The sequence below is a fragment of the Pogonomyrmex barbatus genome, unplaced genomic scaffold (assembly GCF_055798465.1).
Source record: "Pogonomyrmex barbatus isolate J1 unplaced genomic scaffold, ASM5579846v1 scaffold7, whole genome shotgun sequence".
Taxonomy (NCBI): domain Eukaryota; kingdom Metazoa; phylum Arthropoda; class Insecta; order Hymenoptera; family Formicidae; genus Pogonomyrmex; species Pogonomyrmex barbatus.
Window position 1 is genome coordinate 9,240,957 of NW_028297171.1, and position 15,137 is coordinate 9,256,093.

The window sequence follows — 15,137 nt, forward strand, 5'->3', positions numbered from 1 at the left end:
CGGCCGTTTTTACATTTACGCTACTAAGGCACTCGATCGCACCAACGTTACTTTGGCTTTAAACGGAGACTTAAATGTGTGCCTGGCTTTATTTATTTAGAAGGAGAACGGTAAAGAGAGATACATGTTTAAGTTTCGCTTAAAGCCAAAGTAACGTTGGTGGTAACTGGTAACCGGGCCTAAATGTACGGTGATTTGCCTCGGAACGCTGATCAACTTTATCCAACTCTACATTTCGACTGAAACCGGGGAGAACCGATACATACGCGAGGACCAGACCTGAACGATCGTAAATCGCGATGGGCGATAAACGATCGTAAAAAATAATTGCGGATAATTATGGGTAACAGTCCCGAATAAAATGTGGCCAATATATACTTTCACCTGTACCGCGAGAGACTCTGAGGCAAAAAAACTGAGTAAGGGTGCTGTGAAGGTTTGAGCTTTCGCTTCTATAAATAAGAGGTCACATGTAGAAAGTGCCGCGTAAGCGTGTATCATCTGCGGGATATCGTATCTGCGGCTCGCTTACAACGCAAACAGTCGTGACAAATTAAAATTAAAATAGAAAAATAGAAAAAAAGGGAAGAAAGAGCGAGAGGTGGAAGGGGGAAGGATGATGTCGCTTTCGATCGCGCGAACGCGAGGCTAATAGACGAGACTGTTATCGCTGATGCTACTAAAGATCTCGCGATCGTGTATCACCGTGTGTATCATCGCGAAAACTGGCACGCGAGTAATTGTACCGAGACCGAAGAAACGCGTGGGCAGGACCCGAGCGTGTCTGTTTCCCAGAAAGTGTGCATTTAGCGGGTATGAGAGATCACGAGAGCCCATTGATGGGAAGAAGGAGAACCGGGACAGTCGCGAGGAGGAGAAAAAAAGCGAGACTTATGTGTCTTTCCCGCGATCTAATTGATTAATAGAGGAAGAATTGATGCATCTCTCTGCTCTTTCTTTCACACACACACACACACACACACACACACACACACACACACACACACACACACACACACACACACCGTTTATGTGTAGCAATTTAGTGCTCGACGAGGTTACAATGGGAAAAATCGTGAAAATCGACTAATGAAAATGGACTAAAAGTTGAAAATTTTTCTACTTTGTAATGCATCGAACACGCGCACGAATTGTCAATAGTTATACTTTCTAAAAGCAATTTTTAATGCTTTTCTCAAATATCTTTCGCTCACCTCGTAACATTTTTATATCCGCGCACATAATAATCACTCTGACCTGACATTTCACGGTTGGCAAATCTACGATCGCGCGAGCGCAGTTTGACGATTAATGGGTCGCGCGGATTGCATAATGACGGAAATCGAACGAAAAATTTGTTATCCGGTTGTATTACGTGAAATCGCCTAAATCAAGAACGAATTCCAGGCGTCCGAGGACCGATACTTTTTCCACGCAGGTTATTAGGATCGTTGATGCCTGTCGTAAGTGACGCGGATTAGATTTCCGTTCCGATATCAGATCGCATTACGACGACGATGGCGGTGGCGGCGAGTTGATACCAAGATCGGTGACTTTTTGAAATTATTCACATATCAGCGGTTCCGACTTAACGATTCCTCGGTATTCGACATGCGAGGATTGTGAAACAGAACGACTCGGCGGCTTCTCGTAACGTGACTGTCTCATTTTCAACACGGCACGTGTCGAACAAATTGCGAAGAGAGTTGAAATGCAAAGATGATTCTAGACACTTGGGGTAAAAAAAAATGTATTGCAAACGGATAAAAAAAAAAATCTATGCTTTTTGAACGAAGCAGCGACAATCTCACTACGAGCAGAAAATGATGCGAAATAACAAATGATTCGCGTAAGAAAGAAATTAATTCTGCAAAATTAATTTTTGCTCGCTAGAAAAGCTGGATTGAAGTCTATTCACCCAATCTCGGGTGGCGTTGACTTTTAACACGCGTACGTTTAACGCGTATCGGGTTCAAAGGAGAGAGGAGAGACGTGAACCGAAAATAGATCGACGCTTACTTAAGGTTCGCCGTTAAATCGACCCGCGGGTCTTTCTACCCGTGCTTGTTCTTCTTTTTATTGTTCCCTCGCTCTTTGCCGAGCTGAGTTTATTATTATACACGGCTTGCATATTCTGTCCCTCTCTCTTTCTCTCCTTTCCACCTTCTATTTTTCTCTCTCGCCTGGACCGCAAGCGGAGCTTATTAAGAGGCTTACTACCGCTGCGGACAAACACCTTGAAAACCCTGAACTTCAGTCCCAAGAGGATGACCGAGACTCAAGGTCGATCCGAATCCCAACCGGTTTCTCGAGAAAGATTCGGTGAGGAATACGTAAGATCTCCACGCCTCCGCAATTTAATTCATTAGCCGTCAACAAGAGTAATACTTGGACTTTGATAAGACGTGAGTAATAATGACCATATTTGCATACTTTAACGTTTTATGTCTTCTTTCACCTTCCATCAGCATTAGACAAATTGATCTCGGTGTGACATTGTTGCAAAATTTTATTCCACAGAATGATATAAAAAGTAATTTAAATTTTATGATTAATTATATAACATTATTACACGGAAGTAAAACTTCTGAATATTTAAGAATAAAAACGCTTGGTTGTTTAAGCATCCAAGATTTATCAGTAAGATATATTTAAAAAAAATTTTTTTATGCTCTTATTAATTTGTCTCAAATCGCCTCGTTTATTTTATTTATATTTTTATCCTCATTTTCACCATAAATATACAAAAAAATAATATAAAATAATATTCTAATATAAATATAAATAATTATTTTCAAATATTATTCTTATAACGTTATATTAATTAATAATACGCGAACATTTCGAGCAGTTTAAAGAGAGAGACGTTCTATATCTCAATTACCTGAGAATTTTTTAATATAAAATTAGAGAAAAATAAAATAAATTGTACAGTCGACTTCCGTGGAAAAAAATCACTCCGAATCATCGTCGCGGAGAGCCGGAGGATCGCTGAAAATAGTTCTTGGCTATGGATCCCATAAATTTGAGTCGTCGAGTGCAACCTACGAGAAACGAAATCATCGCGGCGTGAAAAGGATGGGACACGAGCAGGAAATGTCGTAGAGCTCACACACGATGCGCACCTTTCCATTTCGTTATTTTAAGATAAGAGCACTCTTACTATGCGGGTTTCGTGCGACATGTCCCGGAAATCTTGTTGCCCGCCGACGACAGCAATCGCAAATCACACTAGGAAGTGTCGCGCCGTTTGTAGCGTGTCTTTTTAATGAAAGTGAAATAATAAAAACTGATGAATTTAAAACAAAGCATTACTCGTCAAACTGACGTTCAACATTCAATTATCCGGTCGAGAAATGGACGTTTTTCTTGCGACCTGGAAAAAATTTTATATTGTGAATGAATAATTCTACGGACTTGCATTCATTCGTTATTCGAAATTACCGCGAATGTAAAATCGGCAAGAAAAACCATGATCCCGCATGGTGAAAAGCCGTCTCTCCGCACGAGAGAGTCGACAAAAGAGTAACCGGTTTCCGGAAATGGGTTGCTTCGTTCTCGACAAGTTAAACGAGTACATGCGTGTGCGTCAGACGCAGGAGAATGAAAGGGTTACCCAATCACCTAGATAACGTGAACGATAATTGCAGTGTGGCGAACAGTCTCTTAAAATTTGTCAAAACGACCAGACTGTAGAAATAACGTTTAGAGATATGAAAAAAAAAAAAAAAAAAAAAAAGATTTATAATCGCAGAAATACCGTTAAATCACACCGTTAATCTCTCAACATGCACGAAATGTTAAATTGATTGCACAGAAAAAAAATTAGTTTCAAATCAAGATAAATGTTCTCATATATAGGCAAGAATATTGTAATTTTCTTAAAAATTTCAATCTTGATTTGATTAAATTTGTATTGATGCAAAGTACTATTTTTGTTCAACTCAAGAATTTTATATATGAAGATTATAATATTTCTGCTTATATGTGAGAATATTTGTACTTGTATCAATACAAATTCAGTCAAATCTAGACTAAGTTTTTTTTTTTAAAAAGATAATATAATATTCTTGTTTATATAATTTTTGTATAGTTCTTGTTTATATAGTTTTGATTTTAAGATTAATTTTTTTTCTCGGTGCGGAAGAATTTTATTATTGTCCTGCCTCTTTCGTCTCATCCATATCGTGTATTTTCGCGCGGAACCGACCTCCCGTTAAGACGTTTCGCGATTTTTTATTCGCCAGCACGCGTCCCCACGACTGTGGTCCGAAGGACCCCCCTTTTTTCCCCCTGACTCATCGTGCGTCGACGCATTACGTCAGCGTTCCCGATTCGACCGCCAGCAGAAAAATGCAACAAGTGCAACGAGTTTTCCGTGGATGACTCTTCGCTTCGCCTGGATATTCAGCGCGGCGATCGATTTCACTTCGGGTTAATCAAATACGGGACATCACGCTAATCGGAATCCTCCGAGCGAATCTTATCGCCGAGGAGAAACGGGGCGATCGAAGCGATTCGGAGGACATTCGCGTCCCCTCTTCTGGACACTCCGCACATCTTACATTGCAGAAAAACTGCACGAAACTGCAAGATACAAAGCTGCAAACACAAATAACGTTTTTTTTTATCTCGACCGCTTTTTCGATATACACGTCTCTCTGAAACATTCGGCCAGAACATGTCTCGCCTGTTTTTTTTTTTTTTTTTTTTTTTTTTTTCGCGTGACTCATCCCATACGGGAGGAAAAAAAAAATTACAAAATCGAGCCGTGCAGAAATGTATGTTACGTGACCGGTTTCTGCCTACACTCGCTGCTTACGAACGTTTTTCGATAGCGGCGAATAGGGACAATGGTCCCCTTTGTGCGAGCCGCGATTGATAATTCCCACCGCCGTAACGCCATACGTATGTATGTCGTTCGCCGCGACCCGCATCACCTCCTCGGCATCCATCAAGGAGAAGAAAAGTTGTTTGCCGAATGGGAGTTCACGACCGGAGTATCAATGAGTCAGATCGATTCGTCGCCTTCCACGAATGACCGCAGAAGACCGGTTCGCGGCGCAGATAAACGTCGTTTAATTATCGATCTCGCGAAGGTCGATAATAACGCCACCCGCTTTCTCCTTTTCCCCAATTTACGGAGCCTCCTCTTTGGTTCGCGAACAACGGAGTTCGATCGATGTGCCTCGGCATTGAAATTCAAATCGAAATGTCATATCTGGTCGTTATCGAAGCGAGCGAATTAAATTATTTGCGCGATCGCAACGGCAGTTCCGCTTCATTTAGCAGACGACAATTGAGCGAGCTTGTAAATGCAAGCAAAGTAACATTGTAGTCGACGTAAGTGTGTCCTGGACACTTGCTCGCCGCATTTAGAAAATCGATCGACTCGGCCGGAGGATTAATGCAACGATTAATACAACAATGCAATATAAATCGCGATAGGAATGGCATACCGAGAACATTACGCGATCGAAATCTTACACAACGACAGTTACCGATAGGGAAAAGTCACGAATATTTTTATTAGCTTTCGCGGGAGCTTTGTTATACGTGTCTAGAAAGAATGAGCCGAGATTAGATTAGATTAGATAGACGCGGAGACTTTATTGCGGATTATCAGCGCTCCGTTATCGTTTAACACTGCTTTCGCAACGATTAATGTGCAATTGCATTTTGGCACTTTACATATGATCGAATGATTTCTGGAACTTTGATTCTAGAGCAGATATACCACGTGACGTGAATGATGACAATCTTTCTCTTGTATTTTTAATTTTAACGGTCGAATCCTAATATAGTCACAAAGTCTATCTTGATCAACAGCTTGCGACGAAGTCGTCATCAAACGGTTCTTGACCGGAATTTAATTTATTTAACATTTAATTAACATTTTCTAATAACATATTTAATTCTTTTTTGTCACTTTAATATATATCAAACGTTGTTTATGCGGAATCAAAATTATATCTTATTTCTTCTCCGACAGATACGAATACTAATTAAATGAGCGACGAGGTCGATGATACGATAATTATCTTTCTGAAAATCTTTGGGACGCTTTGAAAATTCGCTGTTGAAAAGTTTACAGAAAGGTTACTTGCACGAAAAATTGCGAAAATTTTTCGTCTGAAAAATAAATAACGAACTGCTCAGACTGACTCTCGGCTCCAACAGTAGTCATTCTTACGCAGGTTTTCCTGCCACGACATTTCGCTATTAGGCGCCGGTTTCGTTCCGCTATCAGTCGTGCGGATAACAAGAGGAGAGCGGGAGAGGGAATCGACGTCGCCGATGGGCGATGAACGGAAGGTGGTGGACACCGCCGGGTCATTCTCGAGTAACAGTCGCAAGGTGGTTCCTCCGTTCTCCAGTTTCTCCTCGGTTGACATCCTCGAAACAGTGAACGGTCCTCTTCGCCGCCGTTTATAAACGCGCGAATCAAAATACATCAAGCCAAATATTGAAGTAATATCCAATTTCCTTTTGTGTTTACGTTTAGTATTATTATCGACGACGACTATAACTGCCTTCTCTACCTGGTGACTCGCAATTTGACGACCGGCATCTGTATTACGCGAACGAATCACGAGTTGTGAGAAAAATACGATTGCAGCGTGAATTCTGAGTGAAGCTATTTTTTTTTCTCTCTTTTTCCACAACGTGAAAAATTTATTACAAATTAATTTATTTGCCTTACTTACGGAGCTGGAAGAAAAAAGTGTATAATAGTGTTGTAAAAAATTGGAATTTACGCAAACTAGAATTTCCGTGTGAGTTTGAAAAGAGTGAGAGAGATGTATAATAATTATTATAATTATTATTAAATTTATAATTATTATAATTTATAATTATTATTAAATTTTCTAACAAATCTCTACTTTCCTGCTTGTCTATTGAATATGAAATTAATTAGTTTTTGGAAAATCGTTTTCAACGAAATAAGTTAGGAATTTTGTCAACAAAGCGATATAAAATTAAATGTTAAATAAATAGAGCGACACATAGATCACTTTAGAATTAAAAGTCGCGAAGGAATTCGCTCGCTATACTTTTAAAATGCTACGTTATCTTCTGTTATCTACATGATTATAGTCGATCGTTATTATATATAAGTTTGCCAAGCAATAACACAACACTCGAGAAACACGATACGTGAAATTTTTTTTAACAATAATATTGCAACAGCTTTACTTAGAAATGTTTCAATCTAAACATCTAACATCCCTTCGATAAAACTGTCTGACTGATTAGGACATTTTGCTCGTCGATTTTAAATTGAACTTTTGTAATCACTCGTAATCTCTTCCGTTTAGATCTGGCAATATCGAATATCGCGAATCAACGATTTCGTGTTTATCTTATCTGACAAATTCTCGTGTATTCTAACCAGGTAGCGAAGATTAGACCAGAGTCGATATCCACATTCGCGATTAACAATGCCGAAATGAAATAACCGAACCGATTTTGTGTTTCTTTCGATTTGGAATATCGTAGGTGTTCAAGTGTCACAGGATCGCGGAAACATGGGGTGAGTGCTTGAAAATTCTCTATAAATGACTGAATGAACAAATTGTCATGATTTTCCAGGAAATCTTTTCGAATAAATCGTGTTAAATTTGAAACGAACGAATTTAATGACAATTTCTGATAATTACGGCATCGGGCTTCGAGATTCCATAACTTTTGCCCTCAAAAATTTGCCCGACGATTTGTATCATTAGAGATTATGCGTACGTTTTTACTTTCTCGACTTTCTCTCGTGTCGCTTTGTCCCTTTATTTATTCGACGCATAGAAACATTTTCTGATCGATCTATCGCCACCTGTTCTGTTGTCTATGAGCATTGAATTGTTACGAACTGCGATATCTAATCTGACTTCTTATCGTTTGCAAGGTCGCGAGACCAAATAGAATAGCAACTTTATGCACGCTACCTATTAAATAAATTTTTAATGTCACTTGAGAAAATAAGAGAATAAAACGAGAAACGAAGCCTATCAGAATTTTTCTTTTTAATTTGTCGATTTTAATTTTTTTTAATTATAAATATATAACCAGATAAATTTTAATAATAAATAACGTTTGATAAATACACCTATTTGTAATAAATAAATTTTTTAAACAAAACTTATAAAATAAATATTTTATAAGTTTTATATTTTTCGATATAATATAATATATACCATATAACATACCATATGATATATATAGTGAGATAACATATGTATAACATATGTATATAACATATGTAGTAAAATAATAATATATAAATTTAATTTCACTTTTTTTGTTATTGTTTCGTTGTGGCAAATTGCAAAATTAAAAAGTCTCAATTAGACTGAGATTATAAATTAAACATAGAATCTTACGTTGTGTATATATAACACGAAAGTTCGTTATGTGACGAAAGGTATTAAAAGATAATTCATGTCTTGAATATTTTCAGCGCGGAAACAGTCGACACCGGTGGTGTCTTTAGAAAGACCGGCACGAGACCGGAAGTCCTCAAACACGACCGGAAATTGCCTGGGAATATGGAACGCGGTCTGCACGAGCGCGACCGAGTCGGCGTTCAGGACTTCGTTCTGCTGGAAGACTTTTGCAGCGAATCCGCCTTTATCAATAATCTACGCAAACGATTCAAGGAGGATCTCATTTACGTAAGTAAAGTTGGAAATATAATTTAAAAAAATCTCTATCATTTTATATTTAATTTATTAAATAGGGACAGAGAACATTTCTTTATACTTTTTTCCGTACTTTATTTTTTTATTTATTTTTATTTGCGATTGATAAGACATGAATCTTAGAAACGCGGTACTTCATAAGAAAATCTTATTTTACAGTTTTATCTTCTTTTACATCAAAATCACATTGACTTTTCAGCGACGATAATTTATAACTATTCTATACATGTTGAATATAAAAGGTGACGTAGAGTGACGTAGTGACTCAAGAGAAATTTCTTATTTTTAATATCACAGACGTACATTGGCCAGGTATTGGTGTCGGTGAATCCTTATAAAAAACTGCCTATTTATACTCCGGAGACCATCCTATACTATCACGGAAGAAACTTTTTCGAAGCAGCGCCTCACATGTAAGCATCCACTGCACTTTTTTTTATACACGATATTCTGGCGAGACATCGTTCAACTCTCACCAAGCAAAATATTTGCGAACGAAAATTTCGCATAAATCTGAACTCTTTATGCAAGCCAAAATATAACGCTGGCATTTTTGTAAGCTATACTCATTGTGACAATTCTCTTTCACAGTTTTGCTCTTGCGGACACCGCCTATCAGTCCTTGTCGAAAGAGAACCGTGATCAATGCATTTTGATTTCAGGTGAGAAGATTATGTTTTTATTCAAATGATCTCAATCTATTTCCTTTTCTTGTTTCTTTTTATTATCGAGCTCTTTTTCCCACATTTTTATGTCTTTTCTTTGACTCTAAGGCGAGTCGGGATCTGGAAAAACGGAGGCGTCCAAAAAGATTTTAGAATTTATCGCGGCTGCCACTGGGCATAAAAAACAGGTGGAAGAAGTGAACGACAAATTGATCGGCAGCAATCCCGTGCTGGAGGCTTTCGGTAATGCGAAGACTAATCGCAATGACAATTCATCCCGCTTTGGAAAATACATGGATGTTCAATTCAATTTCCAGGTGAAAATTCAAATTTAGTAATAAATCCTTTTTAAAAGCAACATAAAAGAGAATTAAGAAAAATTTTTTATTTAAGAAAATTAAATTTATTATTTTTTGAAAGGTGATAATCAGAACAATAGTTTGAAAAAATTAATAACAATTATTAATGTAAATGTGTCAGTCGATCGATTTTGATCTTCCTGCAGAAGTATTTCAATCTAATAAATATTTAATGTTTCCTTTAATGATGGGTATAATGCTTTCATATGTTTCCAGGGAAACCCAATTGGTGGAAATATTCTAAACTATTTGTTGGAGAAATCTCGAGTAGTTCATCAATCAGTTGGTGAGAGGAATTTTCATATCTTCTATCAGCTTTTGGCAGGCGCGGATGATGATACATTGAGAAAATTGTTTTTGAAAAGAAATCTCGATACTTTTTTCTACTTGAGCAACGGAGTAAGCTTACTTTATATATTTTTCTTTTATTTTCTTCATTTATATATGTTTCATATTATATTTATATATGTTACATATTTTTTAAATTTAAATTTATATTCTATTTTTTTTTAATTTGTTTTTCTGCAATCTCCTTGTATATTCATCTCAGACAAAAGGGACAATAGATACCATTGACGATGCTAATCAGTACAAAGAAGTCGTTCGTGCGATGAGGACCATGGAAATGTCTCAGCAGGAACAAAATGATCTGTTCGCCATAGTTGCATCGGTGTTGCATATGGGTAATGTGGGTTTCTCAGAGGAGGATGGTACAGCAACCATTCTGAAACCTGCATCTGTCGATGCCGTTGCCGCGGTAATTATTTTTAAAATACGATAATTTTAATTTTAGTTTAATTTTAGTTTTAATTATAAAATTTATTAGTTGACAAATTTTCTGATTTATTTCTTGATGTGAATAATTATACGAACGGCTGATAATTCGATTGAATAGTTGCTAGGATGCGACGTGAAGCGACTGGCAAAGGCATTTACTCATCGTACCATAGATGCTCATGGTGACGTGGTAGTTTCACCTTTAAATAGGGAATTGGCTATTTATGCGAGAGATGCGCTGGCGAAGGCCGTGTATGACAGATTATTCACCTGGCTCGTGACTAGACTTAACAAGTCTTTACAGCCTCAGATTAATCCTCAACGCACAATAGTCATGGGCATTTTAGACATTTACGGTTTTGAAATTTTCCAAAAAAACAGGTACAATACTGTCAAGTAACATAATCTTTGACAAATATTCTTTGACAAAAATTAATTATTATTTTTTATTTTGATACTTCAATATAGTTTTGAACAATTCTGTATTAACTTTTGCAATGAGAAATTACAACAATTGTTTATCCAATTGACACTGAAATCAGAGCAGGAGGAATACTTGCGCGAAGGAATAACTTGGGAGAATGTAGAGTATTTTAATAACAAAATTATCTGCGATCTAATCGAAGAGAAGTATAAAGGTTTAATTTTTATAGATTTTTCATATAGATTTTGATCAATATATATTCACGATTATATATTGATTATTTAATTAATTAATGTACCAGGAATAATATCATTAATGGATGAGGAGTGTCTGCGACCTGGTGAACCGACGGACATGAGTTTCCTAGAAAAATTGAATGTAAATTTGAATAATCATCCTCATTACATCAGTCATCAAAAGGCTGATATACAAACGCAGAAGATCATGGGACGAGATGTAAGAACTTTATATTTTATATTGTATCGAATTTCTAATATCTCCAAGTGTTGAAAAGAGAAATAAATTTATTTTTAATTGTTTTAGTCATCTTATTTACTTTAAGTTTATTTTAAGTTTACTTTTAATTATATTTATTTTATTATACAAACGTTATCTAACGTTAATCAGTTTGTATTCATTATTTATTATAGTAATTACTATGAAATTATAGTAATTACTATGAAAATTATTCGTAAAAATTATGCTAAACTGAGAATGTAAAAATAAGCTTGATATTTTAGGAATTTAGATTGGTGCATTACGCCGGCAATGTTACGTATAACGTACGTGGATTTCTCGAGAAAAATAATGATCTATTGTTCCGAGATTTACGTGAAGTTATGTCTCATACAACGAATTCCATCACAAAGGTAAGAATTCAATATCCTTAGGAAAAGAAAAATAAGAAAGAATACTTGTTTTCAATTAAAAAACAGCGTTTCTAAATTGTTATTAGTTTTGAAAATTAATTTTTGTAAAAATAATTTCTTTTTTTTTTGGTTTTTTTTTTGTTTTTTTCTTGTACATTTTTCGTGGAAATATATTATGATTTCAAATATTTTCTACATTTTCTGCTTATTACATTTTTTGTTGCTTACAGAGTGTATTCGACGTGAAAGATTTAACTAGTAAAAAACGCCCAGATACTGCCATAACGCAATTTAAAAATAGTTTGAATAATCTGGTTGAAATCCTCATGGGCAAAGAACCCTCTTATATTCGTTGCATCAAACCCAACGATTTTAAAATGCCTAGTAAGTAGTATCTCTCTCTCTCTCTCTCTCTCTCTCTCTCTCTCTCTCTCTCTCTCTCTCTCTCTCTCTCTCTCTCTGATTAATGAAAATTGATTAAAATACAACATGCATTAAAATAATACAGTGCTTAACAAAATACCTGAGCCACTGAATTATATGCTAAAATAATATAATGCATCAAAAAAACATGTATAAATATAAGAATTTAATTTCTATATCCTAATTTGTCTACTAAGAAAACAAACAGATTAAAAATCATTATCATATCAACACAAAATTTTAACTTTTGTTTTCAGATCAATTTAACGAAAAAATTGTGTTGCATCAAGTGAAATACTTGGGTCTGATGGAAAATCTGCGAGTGAGACGCGCCGGTTTTGCCTATCGAAGACCATACGAGCAATTCTTGCAACGTTACAAGTGCCTTTGCGCGGAAACTTGGCCGAATTATCACGGACCAGCCAAGGAAGGAGTGCAGGCGCTCGTCTGTTATCTCGGTTACGAACGCGATGAATATAGGATGGGAAAGTAAGATCGCGAATTAAGCCTAACATATTCCAATTGAAAAATTAGATTATTTTATTATTTACACGATTTATAAAATAATCCTTTTAAGAGTACTTTTTTAAATATATCATAAAAATTACAAATACATACATGATACATACGGACGTAATGTCGTAAAGCGTTGTATTTTAACATGTAATTCATGCGCTTTATAAACATAAATCACTTAAAAATTTTAAGAATAATTGACGAATTAAAAATTTATTAAACTCCCTAAAATTCTTTATTGTTACAGTACAAAATTATTCATCCGATTTCCCAAGACGTTATTCTATACGGAGGACGCGTTCCAAATAAAGAAACACGAGGTAGCCGCTATTATCCAGAGCAAGTGGAAAGGTATATTAATGAGGAGGAAATATTTAGAGATGCGCGAATCGGCGATTGTCTTCCAGAAATACATTCGCAGATGGCTCGCGAAACGCCAAGCGAGAAAACGACGACAGGCAGTTGTCACTCTCCGCAGGTATCTCTCTCTTATTTTTGTTATTTTTATCGAATAGAAATATAAAAATCTAAAATAGCAATAATAATCAATAAAATATCTATTACATAGTCTATATTATTGTATATGTACTATTTTTAGGTCTATATATTTATGTATATTTATTATGCTATATAATTTGATGCAGATTTATCGAAGGTTTTATCACCCGCGAGGGACCACCTACAGAGATTAATAAGGCATTTATCGAATTGGCGAAATCGCAATGGCTCATCAGACTTTCAAAAACATTACCACCGGGGATCTTAAATAAATACTGGCCACCGTGTCCATATTCTTGCCAAGAGGTATGGAATAAGAATAAAGAAATAGCTCAGCTTTCTACTTAAAAATTCTTAGCGAGATATAAATATAATAAATATAATTGCAGGCGTCAGAGCATTTGCACGTAATGCACAGGCGATGGAAAGCCCGTCATTATCGAATGGCATTGAGCAAAGAGGATAAAGAACACTTCGAGCTAAAGATTCTCGCGGAATCTCTGTTCAAGGACAAGAAAAAGTCTTACACAAAAAGCATAGGTCCAAGATTTGTAACCGATCGTCTTGGAGAAGAGCACAAAACACTGCGACAGAGCTTTATTAACAACATTTTGCCTTCTGGAGAAAGTATAAAAGTAAGAAAGAACAAATTCTCGAAAAGATATTGTAATGCTTTGATCTTTTTCTTTTGTGTTACATGATCCTATAAAATGGAAATCTGGATGAATGCTTTTAGTACGTCACTCCTGTCATTAAATATGATCGGCATGGATATAAACCACGCGAGAGAGTGCTTATTTTAACAGAAAATGCTGTGTATATCTTCGACACGCTTAAAACCATCAAACTTAAGCATCGTTTGCCCTACAAGGCTATCGAGGAATTGGTCGTCACTGGGGAATCGGATAATTTACTCATTGTTAGGATACCACCTGAATTGAAAAAGGATAAGGTTTTTATATTTAAAATTTCAATAAAAAGTTTCACAATTTTTAATAATTAAATATGAAAGTACATCATCTGCTCCTGTTTTACAGGGTGATTTGATCTTAGAAGTTCCACATTTAATAGAAGCTTTAACGAAAGCGATTCATATCACCAGTAATCCAAACATTCTTAAGATCGTTAATACTGAATCGTAAGTAACTTTTGAATTTTTTATTAAACTTACTCCTTTATTCAATATATTTGATTTAAATTTAATTCATTCTAATTAACTTTTGCTACTTTTAATGTTTACAATTATTATATTCCAGTGTGTCCCACAAACTAGTCAGTGGTAAGGAAGGAGTTATTGAAGTTAGGACCGGAGCCACTCCGGCGATCAGTAAAAATCGACAGAGTGGCCACTTATTAGTGGTAAAGACTTGAAATTCAAATAATTATTTCTTATCCTTTCGATCAATCTTTTCTTTGCTTCTTACAAATTGTTAAATTTCAGGTCGCTTCTCCGTGAAATGATCTCTCGAGGACCGGAAGAACCCGGTATTTATGATGCCTGCTGGCAGCCTTAATGCAATGTGATTTAGAAAATACGCAACAGAATATTAAGAAGAAATAATATATGATATTTAAATGTATTTTTAAGCTCTAACGATTTTTTATTTTATTGCAATAAGATGATGAAACGACATACATAGATCTTTCGTTCTGACGTATAGATTACGTCAAATTATTGATATAAATACGAAAGGCATAGAGTGCTATAAGGTCTCATGTATATTTCCTTGTAAATTAGATAATATTACTAAGGAATATTTATTCTGATAGAAAGATGAAAGCGATTCAAATTGGTTTGTCAATAACTTATAAACATTACCTAGACATAAGTTAAATTTCATTTAAGTGAATACAATAAATATAGAAAAATATATCTCTTTTCACTATATCCCTCTTTTCAACATAAGGCGTTT

General features: G+C 35.6%; 2 protein-coding genes across 5 annotated transcripts in view; one reads left to right on the forward strand and one right to left on the reverse strand.

The window, feature by feature from the left end:
- Positions 1-1,463, reverse strand: part of LOC105434115 (kinesin-like protein KIF12) — a 20,112-nt gene extending 18,649 nt beyond the window's left edge. The window contains exon 1 of the mRNA XM_089083380.1: positions 1,215-1,463. The gene's annotated coding sequence lies outside the window, so the exon portion shown is untranslated. The remainder of the gene's footprint in view (positions 1-1,214) is intronic.
- Positions 1-15,095, forward strand: part of Myo61F (unconventional myosin 61F) — a 17,643-nt gene extending 2,548 nt beyond the window's left edge. The window contains exons 1-20 of one of the 4 annotated variants that reach the window (XM_089083378.1): positions 402-419; positions 8,453-8,666; positions 8,991-9,106; positions 9,285-9,355; positions 9,467-9,675; positions 9,934-10,116; positions 10,268-10,474; positions 10,613-10,875; positions 10,963-11,132; positions 11,220-11,374; positions 11,659-11,787; positions 12,018-12,171; positions 12,468-12,699; positions 12,974-13,204; positions 13,371-13,530; positions 13,614-13,859; positions 13,961-14,176; positions 14,262-14,362; positions 14,481-14,583; positions 14,666-15,095. In XM_089083378.1, the coding sequence (XP_088939504.1) occupies positions 8,541-8,666; positions 8,991-9,106; positions 9,285-9,355; positions 9,467-9,675; positions 9,934-10,116; positions 10,268-10,474; positions 10,613-10,875; positions 10,963-11,132; positions 11,220-11,374; positions 11,659-11,787; positions 12,018-12,171; positions 12,468-12,699; positions 12,974-13,204; positions 13,371-13,530; positions 13,614-13,859; positions 13,961-14,176; positions 14,262-14,362; positions 14,481-14,583; positions 14,666-14,680 (3,087 nt within the window). In that variant the 5' untranslated portion in view covers positions 402-419; positions 8,453-8,540 and the 3' untranslated portion in view covers positions 14,681-15,095. Of the gene's footprint in view, positions 1-401; positions 420-1,543; positions 2,406-7,500; positions 7,535-8,452; positions 8,667-8,990; positions 9,107-9,284; positions 9,356-9,466; positions 9,676-9,933; positions 10,117-10,267; positions 10,475-10,612; positions 10,876-10,962; positions 11,133-11,219; positions 11,375-11,658; positions 11,788-12,017; positions 12,172-12,467; positions 12,700-12,973; positions 13,205-13,370; positions 13,531-13,613; positions 13,860-13,960; positions 14,177-14,261; positions 14,363-14,480; positions 14,584-14,665 lie in introns of those variants that run through there. The other 3 variants (XM_011649723.3, XM_025220081.2, XM_011649724.3) reach the window with 3 other exon arrangements.
- Positions 15,096-15,137: the final 42 nt, after the last annotated feature.